General features: G+C 52.1%; 2 protein-coding genes across 7 annotated transcripts; both read left to right on the top strand.

The window, feature by feature from the left end:
• Positions 1–583: 583 nt before the first annotated feature.
• KPNA6 (karyopherin subunit alpha 6) lies at positions 584–17,200 on the top strand. 3 transcript variants are annotated; one of them, XM_064635308.1, is made up of 14 exons: positions 584–691; positions 6,840–6,949; positions 7,709–7,804; positions 8,483–8,582; positions 8,874–8,968; positions 9,972–10,103; positions 10,328–10,416; positions 11,315–11,414; positions 12,379–12,542; positions 13,256–13,334; positions 13,427–13,552; positions 14,097–14,224; positions 14,636–14,814; positions 15,703–17,200. In XM_064635308.1, the coding sequence occupies exons 1-14, from the start codon at positions 688–690 to the stop codon at positions 15,885–15,887; spliced, it is 1,587 nt and encodes a 528-aa protein (XP_064491378.1). In that variant the 5' UTR covers positions 584–687; the 3' UTR covers positions 15,888–17,200. The 3 variants fall into 3 exon arrangements, with proteins under 3 accessions (XP_064491378.1, XP_064491376.1, XP_064491377.1); XM_064635306.1 differs by having other exon boundaries at positions 6,840–7,042; XM_064635307.1 differs by lacking the exon at positions 584–691 and adding an exon at positions 6,301–6,320 and having other exon boundaries at positions 6,840–7,042.
• A 620-nt stretch (positions 17,201–17,820) lies between these two features.
• On the top strand, positions 17,821–27,211 carry TXLNA (taxilin alpha). 4 transcript variants are annotated; one of them, XM_064635301.1, is made up of 12 exons: positions 17,821–18,019; positions 19,112–19,254; positions 20,165–20,473; positions 20,933–21,024; positions 21,656–21,826; positions 22,546–22,740; positions 23,336–23,455; positions 23,683–23,757; positions 24,208–24,300; positions 24,569–24,664; positions 25,146–25,250; positions 25,775–27,211. In XM_064635301.1, exons 2-12 carry the CDS (start codon positions 19,137–19,139, stop codon positions 26,144–26,146), a joined length of 1,746 nt encoding a protein of 581 aa, XP_064491371.1. In that variant the 5' UTR covers positions 17,821–18,019; positions 19,112–19,136; the 3' UTR covers positions 26,147–27,211. The 4 variants fall into 4 exon arrangements, with proteins under 4 accessions (XP_064491371.1, XP_064491375.1, XP_064491373.1 ...); XM_064635303.1 differs by lacking the exon at positions 17,821–18,019 and adding an exon at positions 18,452–18,793; XM_064635302.1 differs by lacking the exon at positions 17,821–18,019 and adding an exon at positions 18,832–18,980.
• The last annotated feature ends 291 nt before the right edge of the window (positions 27,212–27,502 follow it).

Here is a 27,502-nt window from a genome sequence, read left to right as displayed (position 1 = left end):
AAGGGATGGGATACAAGGGATGGGTCACAAGGGATGGGTCACAAGGGACAGGGTATGAAGGGATGGGACATGGATGAGGTGGGACACAAGGGTCAGAATATGAGTGATGGGACACAAAGGGATGGAGATGGGATGGAACATGAGTGATAGGACATGAGGGGATAGGACATGAGTGCTGGGACACAGGTGATGGGATGGGAGGGACGTGAGGGGGCAGGGTGGGAAGGAATGGGATGTGAACGAGGGGGGAACACAAGGGTCAGGACATGAGTGATGGTACACAATTAATGGGACACAAGGACATGAGTGACATGACACGAGTGATGGGACATCAGTGATGGGTGACAGGACACCACTGGCAGGACACGGGGGAATGGGACACAAGTGAAGGGACACAAGTGACAGGAAACCAGTGGCAGGCGACACGACACGAGTGATGAGACACAGGTGACAGGACACAGTGACAGGTGACACGACACGAGTGACACGACGCGACCTCCGGGCCAGTCCCGCCCCCGCCCGCTGGGGGGCGCCCGAGCGCCGTGGCCCCGCCCCTCCCCTCGCGACCGCCCCGCCCCTCCCCGCGCTCACAGGTTTGTCCCCGCGCGGCCGCCGTCCGGCCCGCGCCCCGCCCGGTGCCGCCATATTGTGGCCGCCGCCACCGGAGCCGCCGCCGGAGCCGCCGCGATGGGTGAGAGGCGAGAGGACTTTGGGGAGCTCGGGGGGCTGCGGGAGCGGCCGCGGGGGCTCCGGGCACGGTCGGGGAGACAGCACAGGCTGAAAGGGTCACCCTGTAGCCGGGCGGCATGCACAGCCCGCCCGCCCCGCGCCGCCGCCGCCCGCGCCCCTCACCGGCTCCCCGGGGCTGAGGGCGAAGGGCCCCGCGGAGCCGCTGAGTCACCCCGGGGACGGCTCCGGGGGCTCGGGGGGACGCTGGGAGGGGCTCTCGGTGAGGGGCACGGGGCACGGGGGTTGTTACCGCTCCGGGCAGCGCCAACAGCGACTTTGGGGCGCTCCGAGGGGGGGCGGGAGCTCTGAGGGGGTTTAATGCTGAAATCGCCCGGGTTTGGGGGTTTGGTGCTGAAATCCCCCGGGTTTGGGGTGTCGGTACTCTAATACCCCTGGTCTGGGGTATTAATGCTGAAATACTCAGGTTTGGGGGTGTCAGTGCTGTAAAATTATGATTTTAGGGTGTGTTAGTATTGTAATACCCCAGTTTTGAGGTGTCAGTGCTGAAATACTCTGATTTTGGAGTATTTGGGGCTGTTCCTGCTGCACCCACCGAGGTCAAACCCTAGGGAGGGACCCGCTGCAGCCGAACCTCCATCGAAGGCTCTGTGGCTGCTTCGTTTAAATTCTCAGATTGCTGTTCAGTTTAAATTCTGAACTTTGCAAGAGTTCAGGGCTCGGGTGAGATCCAAGTCACCTCTTCACGGTTGTGATAACCCAGCAGGGCTTTGTGGCTTCTGTAAAATAAACCTTCAGCCCCAGTGTCACCATAAACGTGGGTGGCACAGGCAGATGTGCAGGGAAGGAGTGGAGGAGTTTATTTCCATCTTTATAAACACCAATAAATACACTTAAAGGCTCCCGGAGGTTGCAAGCAGGTCTCTGACGGCTGCAAATAAATCACAGCTGAGCGTTGCCCTTCAGAAGGTGCTTTAATACCAGCAGGTTTTTATTTTGATGTACCTGAAGTGCTCAGGGAGGAGAGGTGGCTTTTTTCTGAGGGCTCAAGTCATAATACAGGGTTTGGATGGTGAGGTGGAAAAGCCAAGCCTGGAGCAGCTGTGTTCTCCTTAAAGCAGAGTGAGGATCCCGTGCAAGGAAGGATTAAGGTTTTATAATTTTTCCCTGGAATGTTGTCTTTTTAACCAGGCCTGCTTCAGAAGCTTAAAGTGACAGAGGGTGGGTTTAGGTTGGATATTGGGAAGAAATTCTTGGCTGTGAGGGTGGGGAGGCCCTGGCACAGGTTGCCCAGAGAAGCTGTGGCTGCCCCATCCCTGGAAGTGTCCAAGGCCAGGTTGGAGCAACCTGGGACAGTGGAAGGTGTCCCTGCCTATGGCAGGAGGTGGAATGAGGTGATCTTTAAGGTCCCTTCCAACCCAAACCACTCTGGGATTCCGTGAAGCTTTAAAAATGCCCTTTGGGGTGGGCTCCTGCTTGTCATGATCCCATCAGGAACTTTCCTCTCCAACCCCTCCTGTGATGTTCCAGGACAAGTCTGGGACAGTCTCCGTGTGTGCAGTGGCTGCTGCACCTCCCCAGCCCCGAACAGCTTTTAAATCTTAATTTATAACTCGGGATGTAAAACCTCAGCTGGCAGCTTTGAGGAGAAGAATGTCCTTGGGCCTCTTGTGAAACATCTGAAAACTGCTGGAGCACTTTTATCTGGAGCTGAGGAGTCTGCCCAGGAGCTTCCCATCCTCCCCACCACTGCACTTTGAGTTTAATATCCCCCTCCCTTGAATTATCCTAATGAAACATTTATTTTAAAATAAACCTAGACTGATTTTTTTCATCGTTTTGGGTGAGAGGGTAAATGGGGACAGCAGGGTTGTTACCCCTTCCTGCAAAGTGCAGGCTGAGGGTGCTGGATTTTTGGTCAGCAGTTGTGACACTGTTGGAGGTTCTCATTAGTTCACTCCTCATTTGCTATGCAAATTAGGTATTTAAATGCATTTATATGCATTAAATGCTCAATTCTTAATAAAACTCCTCTGCCTGATGAATTTAACAGTTAATTGGCTGGTTTGCTTTGTTTGCTTGTGTTCAGGAGAGCAAACATGAACTTTGTCAGGGGGAGAGTTTGATCATTACAGTCGTGCAAGAGTGAAAGTCCTGATTCCTTCAGGCTTTCAAAGTCCTGATTCCTTCAGGCTTTCAAAGTCCTGATTCCTTCAGGCCTCCAGCTCTGGGGCTGGGGAGGTCCAGATAAATCTGCTTAGCAAATCACACAGTCCTGATTGTTTCTGAGGCAAAGCACACGTTGGAAAGGATGGATTTATTGGAATTTTATATCCCTCTGAGTGTTTCTGGGTTTTTTTAACCTGGAACTCTTGTGGGTTGATTTTGAGGTGATGTAGCCAAAGTTAATCCCTGTTTTAGGGACTGTTGCAGAGGACTCTCAGGTGACACTTGTGCTTGATCGTTCCACCCTTAAGGAAATGTGAATGTCTCAGGTTGAAGAGGATTTAAATCCCCCAAACCTCAGATTTTTGGGGTGAAAAGATCAAATCAGGAGGAGGCAGCGTTGAAATTACCATGTTGGCAACTGGGCTGAGGAGTGGGGTGGGTTCTTTTCCCATCCAAAGGGAATCCTATTCTTGGTGCTGTGAGACTTAATTTCCCCCAAAGAGAATTTCTGCCTGTCCCTTCCCCCTCCCAGCCCTGGCCCTCGGCGAGGATTGCACATTCCAGCGGTGATATCACATCCCTGGCTCTGGGAGCTGAACCGGGAGGGATCGAGCCAGTGGAGCCAAATAGCTGCGGGGAGATGGGATTTACCGGCACAGCCTGTCCCGGGGGGCGGGGACAGGGACCCGGGGGACGGGGACAGGCTCTGGGGGAGCCTCGGTGGTGGCCTGTTCGTGGGAAACACTGGAATAACCAACCCCTGTGAGAACGTGAAAGAGCAGAGCAAACGTGCAAAGCAGACCTGCAGGAGTGACAGCCACTTTTCCAGGCTTTAAGGGCAACTGGTGTAATTCCAGGGCTATAGGGAAAGCCCTGAGTTGCTGATTATTTGACAGGATTTCTTGTGTGGTTGTTCTCCTGTTTAGCTTCGTTTTCCCTCTGTCTTCTGAGCAAAGTGATTTTTTTTTTTGCCCCTTTTTTTTTTTTCTGTTAACTCAGTGCAAAACTATCAAAGTGACAATAAAAGCCTCTGGTTTTGACTAATTTCTGGTAGCAGCTCAGAGCTGTCTTTTTATACAGTGTATACAAATAATTCAACTGCTTTTATGTATTTATTACAACCAACTTCATTTAATTTGTGTTTAAGTGGTACAGATTATTTAGTCTTTTCTTTCTCTAGTTTCAAATGCTAAAGTCGTCGTGGACACATTTTTTCTAGAAGAGAATCCTCTGGAGATGTTAAATATGTTAAACAGCAGGAGGAGCTGGGAGGCTCCTCTGGGATTTCAGGGAAGGGGATGACATGGAGAAACCCAGGGAATGTGGTCAGGAAGGTTTGTCCCATGAAACTCAGTAGTTCACTGAGTGTGTTTTGCTGCCACTTGTCTGATTTAGGGGAGGTTTTGCTGTAAATGACCAAGTTTATCCTATCCCAGGGAAAACTTGGGGGAAGGGGCCTTTGGAGGTCACCTGGCTCGGAGCTGGGAATGTCCCCAGCGGACACTAATTGGCAGATTAGTGCTGATGAAGTTCATCAAGTGTATTTATTTACACTTGCATCATTCCCCAGCCCTTCCCCACTCCAAGGGCTGTCAGCCCTCCTGGCCAGGCCGTGCCACAGGGATTAACAGACACTTTTAGAAGGTTCCCTTTGGAAGATTCCCTCAGTGAAAGGGTGTTTTGGCTTAAAAAGAGCCGTGTCAGGTCTGTCAGTGAGTTCCTGGCCTGGCCTTTCACTCTGACTCAGCAGCAGAAGTCCCTGCAGTGACTCAGCTCCCCGGGGTTTAATCAGCAGCTGAATAAAAGGTTTGAAGCAAATGCTTTTTGTCATGCAGAGAAATGGGAAGAGACAGATCTGGATTCCTGATCCAGGAATATCAAGGAGCTGTTATAATCCTGGCCCTGGAAGTACAGTTTTGGCTGAGCTGCTGCAGTTTCTGTTGGCTTTACACAGTGCTCTGCTCAGCCTTCAAAGTCAACCTTTCACGCTGTTTTTCCTTTCTTTTAAGTGGTAAATACCTTCTCATGCCTCAATTTATAAGGATTGCTTCCCCATTCCTGACAGCCCAGCTTCTCCAACGGCCTGATTTTAGTGGGTTTTGTGGGAATTCCCACTGATAGAATTTGAGTTCATAATTCACAGCCTGACTTGCAGATGAACTGGATGTTTTGTCCTGAAACACCACAAATACACAGTTTGTCCATGCCTGGATTCCTGCTGTTTGATTCCATGTGTCTGGGCCTGCTGGAATCCCTGGTTCCTACAGTGTCTGACCCCACTGTGAGGTCCTGATCCTGCATTTGTCACATCCATCCATTGCCTGGAAATGGGTCACAGATCAGCATTCTCATGTCACTCAAGTACTGACACAGATGATGGGCTGGGAAAAGCCAATGGAAATCATCTGCAGAGCTGAAAATGTGGGAGAGGAAAATAGGAAATTTAGTCCCAGAAAGTGTTGCACAGTGATGTGAAAAACCACTCCTCAGGGCTTGTTGTATCTTTGGGGTTTCCCTGCAGGATGACTGTGTTCTTGATGCTCTGGCACAAAAAAAAAAAAAAAGCCATAAAGGACAAAGTGCTGAGTGTTCCTGGGTGTTCCTGAGCCCTCAGTGTGTCTCTGGCTGTTCCCCAGCTCTGGGGTTGCAGAGCTGAGTGGGGCTGGGCCAGTTTGGAGGCAGCTGAACTGTCATGTGTCCCTTGGCTATTTATATGACTGCCTTTTTCCTCCTGCTCTTCTTAAAAAACCACCTTTTAATTGGAGACTTGGGTTCTTAAATTGTTTTCAGGATTAAGCTTTCAACTCTTACTCTCCTGTGTGGCTGCAGGAGCTGCCAGCATTGGGGTGATAATATGAATACACAACCTATAATATTTTAACAGGTAGTTAAATGCACTTTCTGAATTAAAATCTATATGTAGATGACACCTTGCTACTGTACAGACACAAATCTGTAGATTTGCATCTTGTTTGGTGTCTTTTGGGCTGTTTTGGGAAATCATAGAGCTGAAAGTATTTTCTTAAATGATTAATTTTCCCGGTTGGTTTCTCTTCCAGCAGCAATGAAATGCTGGATATTTGTGTGTTGTGTGTGTCTCCTCTTGGCTTGTCTGTGGGTTTTAGGGACTGAAACTTCTCCACTTGATCTTGGAAGGGCTCCAGAGTGGCTGCAGGCAGTTGATAAGTGTGAAACTTTCTGTAAGCCACGGGGCTGAGGGTGCCTCGGGCTTGAAAGTGGGGCACAAGGAGATAACACTGCAAACTTCCACAAAACACTTCCCTTGGCAGCTGGGAGAAAACAACCATAGTGGTTCCCAAGTGAGCTGTGGAGGAGTAACTTTGTTCAGGGTTAGTTGTGACTCCGATTCCTTCCTGTCCTGAGAAAGGCACAGATGTGCAAATAATCTGTATCCCAAACAGGAGAGCTTGGAGAGATTCAGGAGGACTTTTGCAGCTGGATGGGTGAGGAACTGCCATCCTTTCATACTTGGGTTACTGCTTGGCCCTGGCTGCCTTGAACTGTGCCAGATAGTGGAGTGTCACTTCCCTGACCTGGGGGCAAACACACAGGGAATCAGGTTGGAATTGCTGCATTAGTCAGCTGTGAAGCAGCAGAATAAGTAGGTCAGGGACTGAGGCAGCACCTGGTGGGACACACGTGGCCTGCACCTCGTGTACAGCTCTGTGCTTGCAAGGGGTTATTGTGATCATAAAATCAAGGCCTTGGTTCTGTTGGGGTTTTTTTCTGCTTGGGGGTAAAAAATGTCCAGGTGTGGTTTATGCCGTGGTGACACCAGGGAGGTTACTTTGGTTTTGGGTAGAAATTGAGTTTAGTTGTGCACTTGGAGCAAATAAATCCGTTTAGTCTGGGTATTCCCTGCTCCATGCACAGGGAGTTCCTTGTCAGGAAGGACAGGTGGATGAAGGAGCAGAGAGTGACAGGAGCTCTGAGGCAGGATTCTCTTGGTTTCCTCTTCACAGAAAACTATCGAATGAAGAGTTACAAGAACAAAGCCCTAAATCTGGAGGAAATGAGGCGGAGAAGAGAAGAGGAAGGAATTCAGCTGCGCAAACAGAAACGAGAGCAACAGGTAACTGTCATCTTGAGTAGGTTGTGTTCAGCCTTAACACAACCAAGATTGTGCTGCTGCCTAACTGGAATCTTCAAGGATCTGTGCATTAAGGTTTGTTGGCAGTCCTCTTATTTTTTTCCTGTTCTAACTGAGATCATGCTTTTCTCTTTTTCTTTGTACCCAGTTCACACCAAGAGCTTTCCAAGCACTTTCTCCTTGGGGTACTGGAGGTTTTTTTTGTTCACAGATCCTTGTTGTTAAAGGTGGTGGTGTTTTTTTGGTGGTGTGTTTTGGTTTGTTTTTTTTTTTTTAATTAGTGAATGGGATTATTTCCTCGAGAAACAGGAAGAGCAAGTGAAAGTTTGGGCTGTGTGTATTTCTTAACCCTGAGATGTGGGGTTTTTTGGCTTGGAGGTCTATGAAAGCACGAGGTGATGTGTGTGGGACTAAATATTTGCTCTATGAGAACATCACCTACCAGCTGCCTTCTGCCCAGTTTCCCTGACTTGTTAGATCAAATTCTGCACTGCCTGTACCAGTGGCTGAGTGACTTGGGCATTTGCATATCTGAGGGCAAGACTTAGCATGTTTTACTGTTGGGGTTTGTGTGCCAGACTAGTCCTGAGAGTGCAGAGCTGTTATTAATGACCACTTTTTTATTCAGGTTGCCTTCAGTCTTAGCTGAAGGGATCCTGGTTGAGGAACAAGAATGTCTAGTTGTGGAGCCTGTTCACCGTTGCTTTCTAATAACAATTCCTGTGCTTTGTTCCCCACCAGCTCTTTAAAAGGAGGAATGTGGAGTTGATCAATGAGGATGACTCCATGTGTGATAGTCACCTTGTGGATTCCTACGTTAGTTCCACAACATGTGGGGTAAGGTGCCTTTCCTTGTTCCAGCTGGGCCTTCAGATTTAATCCTTTGGGGGTGCTGAGGCCCTGGCACAGGTTGCCCAGAGAAGCTGTGGCTGCCCCATCCCTGGAAGTGTCCAAGGCCAGGTTGGAGCAACCTGGGCTAGTGGAAGGTGTCCCTCCCCATGGAAGGGAATGGAACTGGATTATCTTTAAGGCCCCTTCCAACTGAGACCATTCTGGGATTCTGTGATGGCATGGAAGTGACAGACATCAATATTTTTGCTTTATCCCTTTTTAGAGGACTGATGTCACTTGTGCAGCTGGAAGAGCCACAAACCCTTGGCCAGAATGCAAACAGTAAACTTATTCCCAGTGGGACACCGGTGGAGCCCTGAGCCTTGTAAAGCTCAGCCAGGGAATCACCATCCCTGGGTTTATCAAGGGTTATTTCCAGCTGCATGTTCAAAATCCCCCTCTAGAGCCTTCCACGTTTACCCCCTTCCACCCAACAGCATTGCAAGTGTTACTGCAGTGAACTGGAAAAGTCTCTCAGGAAGTAAATAGTGTGCTGGGATCTCAAAGTTTTAATCTTTGACTCACCAGCTGAGCACAAATCGTGGTGGGCTGTCACGTGTGTGATGCCTTAAATATCTTAGGCTGAAATGGAACCATTTTTCTGTCTCCTCTGCATCTTTTCAGGAGGGATTGATCACAGGAGAGATGGTAGAGATGCTTTTCTCAGATGACCCTGACCTACAGCTGGCAACCACTCAGAAATTCAGGAAATTGCTCTCCAAAGGTAAAAATAACTCATCCCTGCCACGGGATCTGGCTTTTGCAAGAGTCTGTGCACGTGTTGCTGTACAGAAGCTTTGCAGCTTTGAGCTTGGGGAAAGAAAGCCATAAACTAGAAATGTGATAATTTACTGTATTGCTGAGGATTGACAGTTGTATGAACTGCACAGAAAGTGACTCTGCAGAGTTGTCCTGCTGAGTTCAGTACGACTTGGGATATTAAATTAACCCTTCGTGCTTGTTACTCCCCTGCATGAGGCCTGTACACTGTTCTGACACTGCTTTGCTGTTCCAGAGCCAAATCCTCCAATAGATGAAGTGATAAACACTCAGGGAGTGGTGGAGAGATTTGTTGAATTCCTGAAAAGAAGTGAAAATTGCACATTACAGGTAAAGGAGATCATGTTATTAATTCTTCATAGCTCTTTAACCTTTGCTTAGCAATGTGAACCCACACATGCCGTCAGGGAAAAGTGATGTTTTGAACCCAAAAAGTGCAGCTTGTATGATCTGTAGGAGAAGACAAAGGTAGCCTGTAGTGCTTAGGCAAAAAAAAGGAAATTATAAATTGCTCTGAATTAAATTCTCGAAGGAATTCTGGCAAAAATCACCCAGGAGAGTTTGGAACTCCCGTATCTGACATTTCTGCCGGGAGCTGGTGGAGCCATGGGATGAACATGCAGGAAGAAATTGTGTGAGGAGAAACCTCCATTATTGGAGGCATTTAAGTAAAGGCCAAGAGTCTGTTAGAAATGGGTTGGGCAGTGCTGCTCCTGCCCGGGGCAGGGGGATGGACTGGGTGGCTTCCTCAGATTCCTTCCAGCTTGGTAATAAGTCTGGTTGCTTTGGAGGGGTTAAAGACACTTCCATACATGGAATTTGATCTGAGTTGATGACTGCTTTCATCTCTTTTCCTGCCCTCTGGCCTCAGGCCATGGACCAGAGGGGCTTAATTTCCAGAAGAACCGAGTGGGAGTTCTGTATTTAAACCAAAGAGAGCCAAAACCAGGGAGTTGCTGCTCAGCTTCCCTTGAACTCGAGGAGTCTTTGGGGCGGCAGATGAAACGTAGAAAACTTCCTACTTTTGGGTGTTTGTGCTCTGTGTGTCTTCATTTCCCTTGCTGGGGAGTGGTTGTGGAGGTGAAGTGACATGGTGTGATTGGTGGGGACACCTTCACTCGCTCGTCCTTTGAGCAGCTGTGGCCTCTGAGAGGGTTTTTAGCAGATGTGGCTCTTCTGTTGCTCAAGAAAATAAAATCCTTTGATTGTTGAGGCATCCTCTTGTGATGTGCTTCCTTTCCCTCACAGTGAAAGAATCACAGCCCAAATGTAATGATTTTGCCAAATCAGGCTTGTTTTACTGATTCTTTTGTCGCTGGTTTGCCTGTTTCAGTTTGAAGCTGCGTGGGCACTGACGAATATTGCATCAGGGACTTCCCAACAAACAAAAATAGTCATTGAGGCTGGGGCGGTTCCCATATTTATAGAGCTGTTAAACTCTGACTTTGAGGATGTTCAGGAGCAGGTAAGGACCACTCCTTACTTTGGGGCTGGGGGATGAACCACAGTGGGTTGCACACCATAAAATGCAGTGTTTAAAATGAGTGACTGGTGTCTCCCAGCTGGTTCCACACCACAGGTGGAAGTGTTGTTTGCCTGGAATTAGGGGAAGATGCTTTCTTAGCACACTGCCTTGTTCTTCCTCTGTTAGAAACTGTGAATGCTAAAACTGTTGCTGTTTCCTTTCAGGCTGTCTGGGCATTGGGGAACATTGCTGGAGACAGCTCTGTGTGTAGAGATTATGTCCTTAACTGCGCTATCCTTCCTCCCTTATTAATGTGAGTAGCCATGAACACTTGCCAGTGCAGTTCTTGGAGTCCCATTGTGCCACAGCAGCAGTATTGGAGCTGGGCCAGTAGATTCCCTGGTGGTGATCACTGGGAATCAAACCACTGGTACCAGATTAACTCCCAGTTCAGACAAGGATCTGATGGATGGAGTGGGACTCGGTGGATAACAGGCCTTTTCACAGCCCTTCACACTGCTCTGCATGTGGAGGGGGTGCTGCTGCAGTGTGCTGGTCCTTCTGGAGTCACAGGGTGTCCCTCAGGTCCTGCTCTCTGCTTGGGATATGGATACCAGGGGCTTGGGGTGGGAGCAGGTCTCTATACACCCCCTCTCCCAGCGTGGTGCACACCCACCACAGTCAGACCCATCTGTCAGGCTCTCATAGCCCTGGAAAGAATTAATCTTCATCCCATCCCTAGAAAACTAATGCTTTGTCACAAATGGCTTGTTTTCCTGCTCCTGGTGTCAGTGCCCTGTCCCAGGGGGGCTGCCTGACTCCTCATCCCACAGGACTCACCATCCTCCTCAGAGCTCAGAGTCTGAGCAGTTCATGTCACCCAGTCTCTGGTGAGGGCTGGGAGTGTCTGGGCTGAACTGGAACCTGGAGCTGCACTTCACTCATGTGCCCTTCCTTCTGCAACTTGCCTAAGGTGGAAGTTGCCTTCCTGCCCCGTGTCCCTTGGCACTGTTGGGAATTACAGCTATTTATCCTAAGTGGTCTCATATCACTTCTCTTGCTCATTGAGAGGCTCAGGTGACAAACAGCATGGCTTGAGCTACACCCAGTGAAGCAGTGCTTTGACTTCCTTAAAATCATACTGGTTTTAATGCTTTTGATTCCCTTGACTTCCACATAAGGATCATAATTCCTGGGGATTCTCTCTTTAGGCTCCTTACGACGTCCACCAGGTTGACAATGACACGAAATGCTGTCTGGGCCTTGTCAAACCTGTGCAGAGGGAAGAGTCCCCCACCTGAATTTGATAAGGTGAGAATAAATGCCTTGTGGGCAGAACAGGTGGCAGGGAGACACCCAGTTAAGATGTTTGTCCGAGTTATTTTGGGCTGTTGGACTCCTCTAAGTCATTCCATGTGGGAACAGGGTGAGCTTCTTCCTGCTGAGGTGGATCTGGTTGTTCAGATGTTTGTAATTTCCTGCCAACCTTTCTGCCATCAGCTGGACCCCTCAAGTAGGACACAGGCCAAGGCTTCCCTGCAAGGTTTCTCTATCTAAAAATGGGTTTCTCTAAAAAGGGTTTACCCTTTTGTTATGAGCTCTCTGGAAATTTGAGACTTCACTCAAATTACCACTAAAAAACTTTCTGAGACTTGAAATACTACAAAGCAGGAGTCCTGTAGCCACATGGGAGCTGTGGCAGCTTTCCCTTTCCTGGGAGCCTAAGAAAAGGTCCTGCTGGCCTTTCAGGTGTCTCATCCTTCTTTGGTGGAACAAAAATGTTTTAAATCAGTGTGTTATCACTTTTCTTAAGTGAAAGCTCCCGTGCCAAAGCTGGGAAGCCTGTGGTGAGGGATGAAATCTGAATTGAGTGTAAGCAGAAACCCACTTATAAGTGATTGTGATACTCAGAGGTGTAACTTGATGGTTGCTGCTTTGAATTATGAAGAGTCAGAAATGGAGCAGAGCTCTTCCAAGGGGTGACTTGCCTCAGGAGTCTGGACTGGGTCTGGGAAGATGTCATTTGAGTGTAGCAATGAAGCTGTTGGGGTGGCTTTGGACGCTGTGATTAGGAGGTGTGGGAAGCAGTGGGAAGCTGCTGACTTGGGGGAAGGAACCTGTGGCCCTGCAGGAACCTGTGGCCCTGCAGGAACCTGTGGCCCTGCAGGAACCTGTGGCCATGCAGGCCTTGTCTCAGCAGCTGGTCAGTGGTGTTGGCCTGTGGGGTGGTGGTCCTGGGCAGGGTGACTAACCCAGCTGGTGGCTGTTGTTCCAGGTGTCTCCCTGCCTGCCAGTGTTGTCCAGGTTGTTGTTCAACAGCGACTCTGACCTGCTGGCAGATGCCTGCTGGGCCCTTTCCTACCTGTCAGATGGTCCCAACGAGAAGATCCAGGCAGTGGTGGACTCAGGAGTGTGTCGGCGGCTGGTGGAGCTGTTGATGTGAGTACCTGGGGTTGCTGCCTCAGGCAGGAAGCTGAGCATGAATCCATGTCAAATCTGTCAGAGCACTCCACACTTCCTGTGCTCACGGGATCCAGGCACCTGGGCTGACCTGGGAGCAGTTTTGTAGGAGGATCTGGAGCAGGTTCAGAGCTGTAGTTTGCTGGTTTGTCTTCCTGGTTATACTCGACACTAGTGAAGAGACACCTGTGTTGGTCTCAACAGCAGTCCCAAAAATTGCAAATTCACTGATAAAAGAAACCTTACCCTTGTAAATTTCTGAAATTGGAGAGGATGAGTGTGGGCCAGCTACACAGAGAACTTAGGAAGAATTTACTAAGGAAAGATCAAACTCACACTTCTCATCCGTGGAGGGAGAGAGGATTGCAGGGTGTCGTGTGCTCTCAAACTTCAGATGGGCTTATGGAAGCCTGGTTGTGAGGCAAATCAAAGAACAGTGGGTAGCAAAAGTCAGCTTGGCTTTGTTTCTCCCATTATCTATGTGGAAAAGAGGATTGAGTTGGGATATAAAGGACCAAACTGTGTTGCAGTTTTGTTTTCGGTGGCAATACGGCCAACTTACTGTGTGTTTCTACATGCCAGGGGCTGGATTTCTAAGGAAATAATGCAGAGGAGATAAATGGGGAGAGAATATTCCAAATATCCCAGTGATCTGATGGATTTGCTTGTGTCCTTGCCCTGTTTCCCTGCAGGCACAATGACTACAAAGTGGCCTCCCCAGCTCTGCGGGCAGTTGGCAACATCGTGACAGGGGATGACATTCAGACCCAGGTGAGAGGAGAGGCCTTTCCTGCAGGGAATGCAGTGTCCATCAGCTCCAGACCTGGCACTGGTGATCTCACTTCTGCTTCCTCTCTCCAAAGGTGATTCTAAACTGCTCAGCCCTGCCTTGTCTCCTTCATTTGTTAAGCAGTCCCAAGGAATCCATCAGGAAAGAGGCGTGCTGGACTATATCCAACATCACAGCGGGAAACAGAGCACAAATACAGGTACTTTCTCCTCCCAGATTCCAAGCTCAGCATTAAGGCTGTGCAGCTTTTTCCTTATCTGGCATTTTAGGGGCTGGATTTGTTCACCTCATTCTGCAGTAATTTGCAAATTTGCTGCTCCCAACCATCTGCCAAGCGAGCTGAAAAAGAGCTTGGTGATGGCACCAGCACAGACCAGCCTGAAATGATTCCCACACATTGGATCATTGGAATAACAGGAGATACAGCCCTTTATTTCTCCATGCTCAGCCCCTTTGAAGCTGGTTGAGTTTTAATTATCCTTTTCCTGACCTACATAGGGAGGCAGATCAGTGCTGAAAGCATTCCCACAGTATTGATGCAATACCAGGGATGGTCTGTCCTGCTGGTTATGGAATATCTCGCGTTAGTGGGATTTGGCTGAGGAATAAACCAGAGGAATCACCGAAACTTGGGGAAGTTTTTGTGTTGGGAAACGGGGGAGAGGTTTCTTCCAGGTGCTGAGAAGCCTTTCTTAGGAATGGTGTTGCCAGTGCCAACCCCTGTCCCTGCCCTCTCTCCCCAGGCAGTGATAGATGCCAACATTTTCCCGGTGCTGATAGAAATCCTGCAGAAGGCGGAATTCCGCACGAGGAAAGAGGCAGCCTGGGCCATCACCAACGCCACCTCAGGAGGGACTCCTGAGCAGATCAGGTATTCCCTGTGGCTCCTCCTGGGGGAAATCCCTGGGAGCTTTGCCTTGATGGGAACTGCAGGGCACAGTCCAAGCTTTCTGCATGGATAGTTTTAGACAAGGCTAAATGTCCAAACTTGATGACAGATTAAATTCCAGTGTGGGCTTAATTTTAGCAGCACCTGGACTTTAAAAATAGCTTTTTTATTTTTTTTTTTTTTAAATAAAAGGGAGGTTTCTGAAAACAGGGGCTGTGTATACAAGTGCAAATAAGTGGATAAAAATTAACCTTGCAGAGCAGTAAATACGTATTTTAAGGTAAATTTATGTGGTTCAGATTGACTCGTTTCCTTTGCTCTTTCTGACGGAGCCAAGGTGCTGCTTCCCAGCCCCTGAACACCAAGTGTGTGTTGCTGGTGCTCTCTCTCCAGGTACCTGGTAAATTTGGGTTGTATCAAGCCTCTGTGTGACCTGCTGACTGTCATGGACTCCAAGATTGTTCTGGTGGCATTGAATGGGCTGGAGAACATCCTGAGGCTGGGAGAGCAGGAAGCCAACCAGAGTGGGACTGGGATCAACCCCTACTGCAGCCTGATCGAGGAGGCCTATGGTAGGTGGGGGCTTTGGGCACTGCAGGAGGCACTGAGGGGGTCTGTTGGGTGCTTTCCTGCTGTGTTAAGGGGTTTAGTATGTTCCAAAACAGCCAATATTTGTTCCAAAGTCTCTTCAGACTCGTGATTGGGTGAGGAGAAAATACTTGGAAGTAAAAACTATCAGAATTCTGATCCAGGCTTCCAAGACCTGGAGGCCAAGCTGATTAGTCGTGGCTTTCACCAGCTGGGAGTGTTTACTCAGCTCAGCTCATTTCTGGTTAAAAGTGACAATTCTGGGCCTAAAATTGCTCAAACTGTGCCCACTTGAACACTGGAAATCCAGGGAGAGTTTGCTTTTCCCTGGAGCAACTTAATTTGGTGATGGTGGTTTTTTTTTTTTTGTCCTTCTCTCAGTGCTTTGAGGAGCAAGTTCCTATTTTGGTCTGGAACTCCCTGTGTACTGCCAGTGTCTGCTTTGCCCTCTGATTATTACACTGTGTCCTGATTCTCCCTGTAAGAACAATCCTTGGAATTCTTGGATGTGCAGCAGGGGATTTAATTAGGGCAGCTAAAAGCTGGAGGCTGCAGACCCTGCTCCTTCCCCTCCCTACCCCCTGCAGCTCCCAAATTCCTCACAGCCAGTTGTGGAGGCTAAATCAGATTCCAGTCAAATTAAAACATCTGTATGAGCTGGAAAGACATTAATGCTGCCTGGCAGGGGTGAGATCCTCGAGCAGCTCTGGAATAGCTGCATTTAGTTCTGGATTTAGGTGTCAGAGCTGCTCAGAAAATGCAAATCTCACAGAGTGAAGAAGGATGAGGGTGGGAGTGGGAATAAATCTGAGGATGAACTACCAGAATTTCTTTGTTTCATCTCATTCCAATTTTTTTTTTTCCCCTGCAAGGTTTGGATAAGATAGAATTCCTCCAGAGCCACGAGAACCAGGAGATCTACCAGAAAGCCTTTGACCTGATTGAGCACTACTTTGGGGTGGAGGACGACTCCTCCGTGGCCCCCCAGGTGGACGAGAACCAGCAGCAATACATCTTCCAGCAATCCGAGGCCCCCATGGATGGTTTCCAGCTATAATGTGCCCTGGGGAGAATTAAAACACGCCACAAACTTTCTGGAAAAGCACCTGGGAGCAGCTGCTGGCCCTTGCTGGGAAGGCTGAACAACACCCTGAGTTTAGGAAACTCTTCTTCCTTCAAACAAAAAATACAAACGGCGCTCGGTCCTTGCGGAAAGAAGGGGATTCTTCTTATCCTTGTTTCTTTTGGCTGCTGCACACGTGTCTTTAATGCAGGAGGGACACGGAGGTGACAAAGTGGCACCTCCTGGTGGCTTGTTCTTTGTGGTGGTCCCTCCCAAATGCAGTTCTTACCTCGGGTACTCCCGTGAGGCTCCGGCGTTGGCTTGGGTGAGGACACAGATCAGAGAGGGAGTTTTCTGGCCACAATAATTCTGGAAAACGTGGGTTGATCTATTTAATTTTTAATTTTTTTCTTTTTTTTTTTTGCACATGTTACTCTATTAAGGACTCTTTAATTGGCCAAGAGCAAAGTTTAACCCTGGCCTTCCTCCTTCAGTGGACAGTCCTGGGTGAACCCAGGCCGAGTTCCCTGAAAAAAACGGACAGAAAAACAGGGAAGTTCTCCCACTCTTGGGAAGATTTTTTTCTTTCTGCTGCTTCCCTTTTGTCTAGATTTTATTTTGTTTGTTTGTTTTTGTTTTTGTTTTTTTTTTTTTGAAGAACTGCTAGTGGTATTTCCAAGGATTTAAGAAAAAAAAAAAAAAACACAAACAAAAAAAGCAACAAGAGCCCAAAGATGGGAACTGGGGTGGGGTTTTTTTCGGAGCAGGAAGCACAGCTACCATTGCACAGGTTTGGTTTGCATTGTACTGACTGACACCAGAGCTCTGAAATGCTGAAACCCACCTTCATCTTTACTTGAAATACTTTATTTTCCATGAGAACATGGGCTGAATTCTGGGGGTTTTTTCCTGCCTTGGGGTGGTTTGATGACTTGGAGGAAGGCTTGGTGGTGACAGGGGTGGTGGGAGCTCCAGCAGCACCAGGTTTCCAGGTTTACATCCTGCTCACAGTTGTGATAATGTACATTTTACTTCCAAAAAAAAAAAAAAGTCAAATCTCTGTATTTTTTATATTATATATAGGTAGATATTTGTCTAATTGGGCCGCAGAGAAAACTATATATGGAATTTCTGCAATTCCTGTAAATAAAGCGCTGTGAGGCAGGAAAACACCTGGAAACCCATGGGCTCAGGGCTGTCCTGCTGCCTCTCCTGTTCCCTCACATCCTGTCTGTGTGAACACGGAGCTGCCTGAGCCCCCTTTGAGTGACTTTGCCACGATTTCATTAAAACCAGAGGAGAACACAGCAGAGTTTTGTGGTGCCGGGGGAGGAGCTGAGCCCCCGCGGGGGTCACGACGGGGGGGCGAGGGGGCCCTTGTTGTGCGAGGAATGAACCCCACGGGCGCAGGGGGGCGGGTGGGGTGTGACGGGGGCTTGGGGCTGGTCTGAGGTTACTCTTTGACCTTCCGGGGGGGACGGGAGGGGACCCCGGGGACCGGGAACGGGTGAGGTCTGCGCGGGGCATGCTGGGAGTTGTAGTCCCCAGGACGGCCCGGCGCGGGGCATGCCGGGAACTGTAGGCCACATTTTCTTCCCTTCTTCCTCTTCTCCCCTCCCCACGAGGGGTATGTCGGCAGCCATAGGCAACAGTTTCCCTTTCTCCTTATCGCTCCCACGCGCGAGGGACATGCTGGGAGCTGTAGGCCCCGGTCTCCCTCCTCCTTGCTTTCTTCCTCCTTCTCCTCTCCCTCTCCTTTTCCCTGTCCCTCGTCCCGCGCTGTGAACGCCGGGAGTTGGGGGCCGCGCGCGGTGCATGCCGGGAGTTGTAGTTTCCCCCTCGCTGCCTCCCGCCGCGTCTCCGCGGCGGTTCCCGGCGTGCCCCGCGCGCGGCGGGCGCTGATTGGCGGGGCGGCGCGGGGCGGGCGCACGCGCGGCCGTTGGAGGCCCCGGGGCCGAGCCGCTCCCTCAGAGCCGGTACCGGCGCCCTCAGCACGGGCACCCTCCGCGCCGGCACCGGCGGGACGCACCGCGGGCACACCGGCACGCATGCACCGCGGCGCCGCGCCTGCCGGCTGAGCAGCGAGGCGGCACCTGCGTCAGACCGCCGGCGCTGACGTCACGGGGGTGCGCGCGTGACGTCACCCCGCGGGGGGGGGCGCGGGGCGGCTTTGACGTCAAGGGCGGGGGAGGGAGGGGGTCGCGGGGTTGTGAGGGCGGGGGCGGCACCGGCGGCTGGGCCGAGCCCCGGGGGCGATAACGGAGGGGGGGGGCACCGGGAGGCGCGTCCCCGTGTAACGGGGCGGGGGGGAGCGGGGCCGGGACCAAGGGGGCGATGGGCCGGGGGGAGCGGGGTCGGGGGGCCAGGGGTGCTGCGGGGCCGGTGATCGCCCCTCGAACCTGGTGATCCCCCCCGAGCCCCGGTTAACCCCTCCCCCGAGCTCCGGTGATCTCCCCCCGAGCCCCGGTTATTGCCCCCCCCCGAGCCCCGGTTATGGCTCCTGGGCCCCGGTTCCCGCCCGGGAGCCGCTCCCGTTGCAGCAGCAGCGGAAAAGCAGCGCCCGAGGCGCGGGGCAGGTGCGGGTGAAGGCGCTGCCCCGCAGATCCCGCACGTGGGCGGTGACACGGGCCGGGCTCCGCCGCCGCTCTGCCCTCGGGTTTGCCTGCCAGGCGGAGCACCGGGAGGGGATGGGGGCACGGGAAAGGGATCCCACTGCTCGGGGAACAGCCTGGATGGGGAACTATCCTGAGCTCCAAAGTGGGAACAGCCTCTCGCCTCCAAAATAGGAACAGCCTGGACTCGCAACTGTCCTGAGCTCCAAACTGGGAACAGCCCCTCCCCTCTAGACCAGGAGCATCAGCATCCTCAGCCCATAATTAGTGCCATAAGCAGAGCAGAGGGTGAGAAGGGTGAGAACATTCAAGCCCTGCAGAGGGAGAGGGGATGGGGATGAAGAGCTGGGATTTTGGGTTCTCCTTGTCTGGGGTTTTGGGCTCAGCAGGAATTGACCTCTCTGCTGGAGATGCTCTGGTTTCTGGGTCCTCATCCCAGTGAGGGGGTTTCTCTGTCAGCTCTGAAATCCAAGAGGTACAAACTGGGAACCAGGCCCTGCTTTCCTTGGCACAGAGCTGTGGTGGGAGCTCCTGCTCCTTCCCAGTCCGGGTGGATAGCTCCCCAAACCCTCCAAACCTTCCTAAAATCGCTGTTTGTTTCTGCAGAGTCTGACAGGGCCGAAAGGCTGTGATGAAGAACCAGGGGGTGGAGACCAAAGGAGCCCCACGTCCCTCTGGTGCTTCCAAAACGAGCAGCGGGATGGGGCTGGAGGAGGGAGACTCACCCGAGGCTGCAGCACCCCCAGAAGGTGGGGGGGGTCCCTGGGGAATGGAGGGGTGGCTCTGCTGGCATTCCCTGGAATGTGTGAGGGTGGGTTTGAGCCCAGAAGGATTCAGGTTGCTGCTTTCTCTGCATCCAGCTCTTTGTATATGAGCAGCTGTGTTTTCCAGGGCAGAAATTCCTGGGCTTTTTCCTCATTTCTGTGTGAGGAACTCCTGGAGGAGTTCCCATTTCCTGGCAGAATCGTGGAGTCAGTTTTACCTGGAAGCAAAGGGTTGTTTGTTGGTGCTTTGACCTTAAGGGTCCCATTCAGAAAATGCCAGGCAGCTCTTTCCTGTTACTCATCAAAACTGTTCTCTGGGATACAAAATCCAGGTGTAATGGAGGAGGAACTTGGTTAAAATTAACCCTGCTTGGTGCTCCCGTGCCTGGGGATGGAGGAAACACACAGTGAGGAGAGTTATTTTAATAACCAGCTGCTCTTGGAAAAAGTTTGGAGGCAGGATGTGCTGCCTGCTCCATGCCTGAGTGTCTGCTGGGTGGGATGAGGGATGTTTGATCCCAGTACAGCTGCTCTTCCAGTGAGGACAGAGGCTCACCCAGGTTTAAAGCCCATTGTTATGCTAAAAAGCCCAGCCCTGGGGGATCTGAGCTGCCAGTTCCTCTTGGGGAGAGGGTGAGGAAAAAGCTCACAGACAACCTGCTTGTGGTTGAGTGGGGGGCTGGGGGTGGAATTTTTGCTCTTGACAGATGTCAGGGGCTTGGTCATGCTCTGGTGATCAAAGGAGAGGCTGTTGGGAATGCCCTGCCATTGTCAGGGCAGCTGGCTGGAGACAAAGCAGCTTATCCTGCTGCAAGTCCAGCCAGGAAAACCTCCCCTTTCCCTGTGTGTGGAGGGGGGGGACCCTCATGCTTTGTGTTTGTGTGTCCCCCCCCAGCTCCCCTCACTCAGGAGGACTCCAAGTCCTCCCAGGATGTGTCCGAGGAGCTGAGCCGGCAGCTGGAGGACATCCTGAGCACCTACTGTGTGGATGCCAGCCAGGAGGGCCCAGCAGAGGACAGTGGGCACGGGGAGCCCCCCGAGCCCGAGGAGCCCGACAAGGGCTGCCCCGAGTCCCCCCGGAACGGGGAGCAGGAGCCGGGCGGCCCCGAGATGAACGGGGAGAAGGAGAACTCCAAGGGCACCGAGGAGGGCGGGGACAGAGACCAGAAGAAGGCTCAGGAGAAGAAGAAAGCCAAGGGTTTAGGTAAGAGGTTCCCTGCCCTGGGTGTGCTGCAGCCCTTGGGTTTATCCTGCAATGATCAAATCTGTGCCTTTGGACGTGTTTGGGAATGGCACAGCGTCCTGTTCTGGGGGGGTGTGAGGGATGTACCCAGGGCAGCAAAGGCACTGGCTGCTCCTGGGGCTGCCACAGCCTCTGAATTCCATGGATTTCTCTTCTCCTGGGCACAACTGGCTCCAGCCAGCCCAGTGGTGATTCCTGCTCTGAAAACCAGGTCTCTCCCCAGCTGCTCCACTTATTTTCACACTGTATGTGGTGAAATCTGTGGGGCAGAGTCCTGAGAAGACCCCAGGAACAGCAGCTCTGGTCCAGGGCTGCCAGACCTGCTCAGTCCCCTCCTCTCTTCACTCTCACGAGCCAGAGCTCTGTGTAAGCCATTTTATCCAGTTTGTTTATTTATTTCCATGCCCTGTCTCATTCCAGGCAAGGAAATCACTTTGCTGATGCAGACACTGAACACCCTGAGCACATCAGAGGAGAAACTGGCAGCTCTGTGCAAGAAATACGCTGAGCTGGTGAGTCCCTCTGGGACTGGGGGGTGACACAGCAGCTCAGGGAGGCAGGAGGGACATTCCAGGAACACCCTGGAGCTTTGCAGTGCCCTGGGATCTCTGCAGTGATCGATACCTGGATAGAAGGGGTGGGTGTTGCTGGGTCCAGCCTGGTGGTGTTTGTGAGGTGTGAGTGTGGACAGGAGGAATTTTGGCAAATCTGGGTGTAAGAGGAGCTCAGGTCTGTTTTCACACACGAAGCCTGACACCACGTTTAACCAGAGTTAGTTCTGGGCACAGGCCTAGTTCCCTTCACAGATCTGGAGCAGGGGAGGTGTGGGGCTGCCTGTGCATGTCCAAAGTGTCCCTGGGTGGGTTTTCCCTGTGCTCCATTGGAGCAACACGTGCATGGAGGTGCTGGGGCAACATGCAGGTCTTTCAGATTCCAGCAGAATGGGAATTTAGGAAGGAGAAAGGTCCTGTCCAAGGGCCCTTGGGCTCTGTGTCACTCCTGCTCTGCTCAGAAGTGTCACCTTTAGTGTCACAAAGCTGCTCTTGTTGGAGCACAGTCTCTGCTCCCTGTGTCCCTCAGCGGGCACAACACACAGCCCTGCCCTGCCCTGCTGCATCCATGCCCTCTGCTCCCCTTTCCCAGCTGGAAGAGCACCGTAACTCCCAGAAGCAGATGAAGATCCTGCAGAAGAAGCAGACACAGCTGGTGCAGGAGAAGGATCACCTGCAGAGCGAGCACAGCAAGGCCATCCTGGCCCGGAGCAAACTGGAGAGCCTGTGCCGGGAGCTCCAGAGGCACAACCGCACCCTCAAGGCAGGTGTCTCCCGGCTCTGCTCCCAGGGCTGCTCCATCCCAACCACTTGGATCACTCTCCATTTTGGCAAACCAGTGGTTGCTCACAGTCTGCCCTCAGGGCAGGGCTTTAGCTTTGGTGTTAAGCCCTCGTTGTCTGCATTGTCCGAGTGTTATCTCAAACACAAGTGCTGTGAGGAGAGGCTGAGGGAGCTGGGGCTGTTCAGCCTGGAGAAGAGGAGGCTCAGGGGAGACCTCCTCACTCTCTACAACTCCCTGCCAGGAGGGGGGAGCCAGGGGGGGGTTGGTCTCTTCTCCCAGGCAACCATCAGCAAGACAAGAGGGCTGGGTCTGCAGCTGTGCCAGGGGAGGTTTAGGTTGGATATTAGAAAGAATTTTTCTTTGCAGAGAGGGTGCTCAGCCATTGGAATGGGCTGCCCAGGGAAGGGGTGGATTCTCTGTCCCTGGAGATTTTTAAAAAGAGACTGGATGTGGCATCAGTGCCATGGGCTGGGAGCCACGGCAGGGTTGGATCAAGGGTTGGACTTGATGATCTCGGAGGTCCCTTCCAACCCAGCTGATTCTGTGATTCTGTGATTTTGAGGTGTAGCCACTGCAGAAAGGGAAGGGAAAGGCCCAGAGTCCCTTCCTGATGGATATAAGGAATAGTGGGAAGGCTGGGTGGGCTCGGAGCATCCCTTTGGTGACGTGTCCCTCCCATCCCTGCCCTCCTCACGCAGGAGGAGGGTGTCCAGCGCGCCCGGGAGGAGGAGGAGAAGAGGAAGGAGGTGACATCCCACTTCCAGGTGACGCTGAACGACATCCAGCTCCAGATGGAGCAGCACAACGAGAGGAATTCCAAGCTGCGTCAGGAGAACATGGAGCTGGCAGAGAGGCTCAAGAAGCTCATCGAGCAGTACGAGCTGCGGGAGGAGGTGGGTCAGGACAGGGGTATCCCCCTGCCCAGGGAAAGGGGGTTCCTGCTTCCAGAGGGGAAATAAACCCAGCAGATTCTCCATCATCACATTCCTGGTAACCACAGCCCAGTAATATGCTCTCATCAAGCCAGTTTTTTTTACTGCCACAGAACATCAAGGCTGTGTTTTGCAGAGTGGAAGGGAAGGAAAACACAGGTTTTCAAGAGCAACACTCAAATGATAAAGATTCAGCAGGGAGGGGGAAGTGTACCACACACTCACTGCTTTAGCAGAAGAAAATATCCAGTATATCCAAAATATCCAATATATCTAAATGTATCTATATCCAGTGTATCTAAATGCACATACAAACGCCCAGCTATGTGCATTTTATACCAGTAAAAGTTACATGATATTTTTTTAGGTAGTTTATTTATGCTGTTGAGAGTTCCCTCAATTCATTTAATGCAAACTAGACGTTTTTACTTTGTGTAGAACGTTGAGGTTCATTCATGCCCTTAACGTACATTAATTAGACACTGCTCACAAATAACCTGCAGTAAGAATATCTGTTTGTCTGGGGTCTTCTGAGCCTGTGGTGTTCCCTTGGCAGCACATTGACAAGGTGTTCAAGCACAAGGAGCTGCAGCAGCAGCTGGTGGATGCCAAACTCCAGCAGGCCCAGGAAATGCTGAAGGAGGCAGAGGAGAGGCACCAGCGGGAGAAGGACTTTGTAAGTCGTGGAGCAGTTCTGGGGTGGTTGTGACCCTTGTTACTGCTGGATCCCTGAGTGCAGAGCACAGAGCAGGTTATCCCACATCTTGCCTTGCTTCCTGAGCAGCTGGAGCCCTGCTCTGCTCCTTGTGCTCCTCCCAGCCCGCTCCCATCTCCAGGCCCAGCACCAGCCGTGCAGGGATGTGCTCAGAGCATTCCCAGGTAACTGCTTTTGCTCTTCCCCAGCTGCTGAAGGAAGCTGTGGAATCACAGAGGATGTGTGAGCTGATGAAGCAGCAGGAGACCCACCTCAAGCAGCAGGTGAGTCACCTGCTCTGTGTGCTCAGCCTGTTTTGTTTGGCTTTCTTTTCTTCCTTCCTAAGCAAGGAACAACCCAAAGTTCCTTAATCTGGAAAACACAGGAGGAGGATCTCTCCTGGGCTTTGGTATTGGTGAGCTGAGACTTCCTTCAGCAATTCTGCCTTCTGGGAGAAAGGTGCCTTGTTTTTTTCCACTGCTGGGAGCAGTCATGGGATCATCCCTCACTGAATCAGCCCCAGCAAGTGCCTCCTGCCCTGGCCAGGAGATGTTTATAGGACACACCACTCTGAGGGTGTTTCCCTAGGGCAGAATTTTCCCTTGGCAGAGCAGCTCTGTGCTGCCAGTTTGTTTGTGTCCCAGGACAAGCAGCTCAGTCCCTGGTTGGCCTCTTCCCTGCCCGGGTGAGGCTGCCAGTGGGTGCCCTGGTGAGCTCCCTGTCTCTCCCCACAGCTGGCTCTCTACACAGAGAAGTTTGAGGAATTCCAGAACACCCTTTCCAAAAGCAGTGAAGTGTTCACAACGTTTAAACAGGAGATGGAGAAGGTGGGTAACACCTCTGCTGTCATGGCTCTCCTCCATGTGAGCTGCAAGAGTGACAGCTTCATCATTCTGTTTAATTTTGGGTCTGTGCCAGGGGAGGGGGTGGCACCTGAGGACATGTGAGATGTCACTGCAGTGCTCTGCCTGGGGCTTATTTGAGGCTTATTTGTCTTGGGGTGTCCTGTGCAGGGCCAGGAGTTGGACTTTGATGGGTCCCTTCCAACTCAGGATATTCTGTGATTCCATTTGTGCCCTTTTTGTGATCCTGTAGATGACCAAGAAGATCAAGAAGCTGGAGAAGGAGACCACCATGTACCGCTCCCGCTGGGAGAGCAGCAACAAGGCTCTCCTGGAGATGGCAGAGGAGGTGAGGAGGCCCTGGGGGTGGGCTGGAGCTGAGGGGGGGCAGGACAACTCCTGCCTTAATGCAGGATGGTGAGGTCTGAGGGAGCAAGGGCAGAAGGAAAGCCTTGATGCAGCTTCAGGTGCTTTGAATGCTGAGTGTTTGCTTGGTCACAAGTATTTTCCCCTCTCAGGCTTCTCTAGAATCAGTCATGGAATGGTTTGGGTTGGGAGGAGTGTTACAGATCATCCAGTTCCATGGGCAGGGACACCTTCCACTATCCCAGGTTGCTCCAACCTGGCCTTGGACACTTCCAGGGATGGGGCAGCCACAGTTTCTCTGGGCAACCTGTGCCAGGGCCTCCCCACCCTCACAGGGAAGGATTTCTCCCCCCTATCCCCCCTAACCCTGCCCTCTGGCAGTTTAAAACCATCCTCCCCATCCTGTCACTGTCTGCCCATATCCCTCTGGGATTTCATCCCTCCCTTTTTGCCTCTCCCTGCAGAAAACCCTCCGGGACAAGGAGTTGGAGGGGCTGCAGGTGAAGATCCAGCGGCTGGAGAAGCTGTGCCGGGCCCTGCAGACGGAGCGCAACGACCTCAACAAGAAGGTGCAGGACCTGTGTGCCCACACGGACCTGGCAGAGCCTCTGAAGGACCCATCCCGGGACAGCTCCGACTGTCCCAGCTCGGGGAAGGCCACGCACAGCCCGGATCCTGCGGAGAGCCTGGGAGAACTGAGCCCAGGAGCCACAGGGCAGAGCGGGACTGAGGAGGGACCTCGGGGCACTGACTGAGCCCCTGCAGGGCACAGGGGTGGGCACAGGGAGGGGGACCTGGATGTGCAGACTCCATCTGATGCCCCTCTCCCGCTCCTGGGACAGGTGGAAAAGGACAGGACACAGCCCTCCTGGGGATGTGAGATTTCCTAGCTTTTAGTTTTGTTTTTTTTTTTTTTTAAATTTTATATATATATATATATAATGATATATAAAAAATGTGCAGGGCAACGTACACTTTATATATGGATACCCATGGAAAACCAGACTGACCCGCCTTCCCTGCGTGTGTCAATAACTAATATATGGAGCCTCAACTGATCGTCCCTCTCACTAAAAGACCTTGTCATTGGCAGGGGCTGCGATCCCCAAAATCTGGCGCAGCTCAGGAGGGCAGGTCCCTGGATCTGTGTCCCACGGAATGCGCCGGCACCGCCTCTGCTGTCCCAGCGACTCTGGCACCGAGTGAAAGCCAAGGAACAGAGCTGGGGGAACCACAGCGCCGGATTCTCCCGCTTCCCTCTCCTCCAGGCAGGAGGGAGCTCCTGGACTTGCTCCTGCGTGAGCTGGGGGTGCAAGAGGCCGTTCCCCTGCTCTGTTCTGTGTGTGGAACGGGCACAAGGAGAAGCAGGAAGGGCATTCCTGGTCCTGTCCAGCGGGACTTTCGCTCTTCCCAGGACCTGCCAATGTCTCAATCGCCTTACGATTCACAGTTGCCTCTTTGCTGAACGCACATGTGCACAAGTGTATTAAACAGTTAATCCAAAGGTCTAATTCCCAAGTGTTTTGCACAAGTGTGTCATCGTTGTGCAGGGGGACGGGGCCCCCTCGAGCTCCTCTGCCCCATCCCTGGGGGCACCCACGGAGCTGGGGCTCCAGGAGGATAAACCCTGTGTCTGCTCCAGGATCACTGGGACCAGCTCCAGGACTGTGGGCCCTCCAGCCTGGGGGTACCTGTGCTATCCCAGACCCCCCTTTTCCCTTCCCTCTCTGCCTTCTTGGAAGAGCATCTCCCCAGTGCTGCCTCACCCCACTCGCCTCAAGGACCCGGCTGTGCTGGGAATGTGTTCAGGGACAGACGTGGGACCTGCTGGCACTGGGATTTGGGATTTCTCCTTAAGTTTCTCAAGACTTTCTCTTTCCAGTGTTCTTTTGGAAGACCTGACGTGCTTCAACCTTCCTTCGCTGCAGCTTCTCTGTGACAGACTTTATTCCCAGCATTGCCTTCCTTCTGCTGGAAGCTGGAGCCAGCTGGCTGGAGACATTTCCCACCGTGGATGTGTTCAGTGGAACAGCTTTGGATTCTCTTCCGGCAACGCAGCTGCTCTCGCATCTTCTCTCCACGAAGGACCTGCCTCCTTGTCCCCCTTTCCTCTGCAGGGACCCCAACGAGCCCAGGTCCAGGGAAGGGTCTGTCTGCAGCAGGGATGGGCTCCAACAAGTCTGCACAGAGCTGCGGTTGAACATCCACTGGGACACATTCCCTGGAGCTGAGCATGGCTTTGCCTTCCAGCATTTGCCTCTGGAAGGGTCTGGCAGGAGCCCCCGAGCAAGTGAATGTAGGTCTGGCCTGGTGGGACCACCCTGTTCCCAGCAGCCAGGCTGAGGAGGGGCTGCTGCCAGGATCGGGATCTGGGCTTCTCTTCCCGCTCCTTCAGTAAAAGGAAAACCCCTTAGGAATTCACCAACTTCCCCTCCCTGTTTTTTTTTTTTCTTTTCCCCATGACGGTACAGAAAACCCCTGTGGGGGCTGTTGTGTGTATCCTGTATCCAATAGAAACGCTCCCAACCTCGCTGCTGCTGCCGCCTCTCTTGTCTCTCCTTCAGTACCACGGGGGGGGGAGTGAAGATTTGGGGTGGTGGGGTGGGTTTGGGGAGGCCACACCAGCCTCTGTGGGACGTGGCTTTCCTGTCTCCCGGCGCTCTGTCCCTGCCTTTCCAATGGGGACGAGGTGGGGGAGGTTGGGAGGGGATGTCCCTGCCCGAGGGAAGGTCGGGTGGGTCTCCAGGACCCCCAGCGTGGGACATTCACCTGTGGCTCTCCCTCCAGGGGATGCTGCAGCCACCAAGTGCCACCTGCCCTG

This window comes from Pseudopipra pipra, chromosome 24 (genome assembly GCF_036250125.1).
Source record: "Pseudopipra pipra isolate bDixPip1 chromosome 24, bDixPip1.hap1, whole genome shotgun sequence".
Lineage (NCBI taxonomy): Eukaryota > Metazoa > Chordata > Aves > Passeriformes > Pipridae > Pseudopipra > Pseudopipra pipra.
This window is presented reverse-complemented; position numbering and strand designations above follow the sequence as displayed.

Excerpts from the sequence above, each read along its gene's own strand:
- KPNA6 (XM_064635306.1), top strand. Across the intron at positions 13,335-13,426 it reads GGGATGACATTCAGACCCAG|GTGATTCTAAACTGCTCAGC; the intron begins GTGAGAGGAGAG and ends CTCTCTCCAAAG. Across the intron at positions 13,553-14,096 it reads GAAACAGAGCACAAATACAG|GCAGTGATAGATGCCAACAT; the intron begins GTACTTTCTCCT and ends CTCTCTCCCCAG.
- TXLNA (XM_064635301.1), top strand. The coding sequence starts at position 19,137 with ATGAAGAACCAGGGGGTGGAGACCAAAGGAGCCCCACGTCCCTCTGGT. Across the intron at positions 19,255-20,164 it reads GGCTGCAGCACCCCCAGAAG|CTCCCCTCACTCAGGAGGAC; the intron begins GTGGGGGGGGTC and ends GTCCCCCCCCAG. Across the intron at positions 21,025-21,655 it reads GCAAGAAATACGCTGAGCTG|CTGGAAGAGCACCGTAACTC; the intron begins GTGAGTCCCTCT and ends CCCCTTTCCCAG.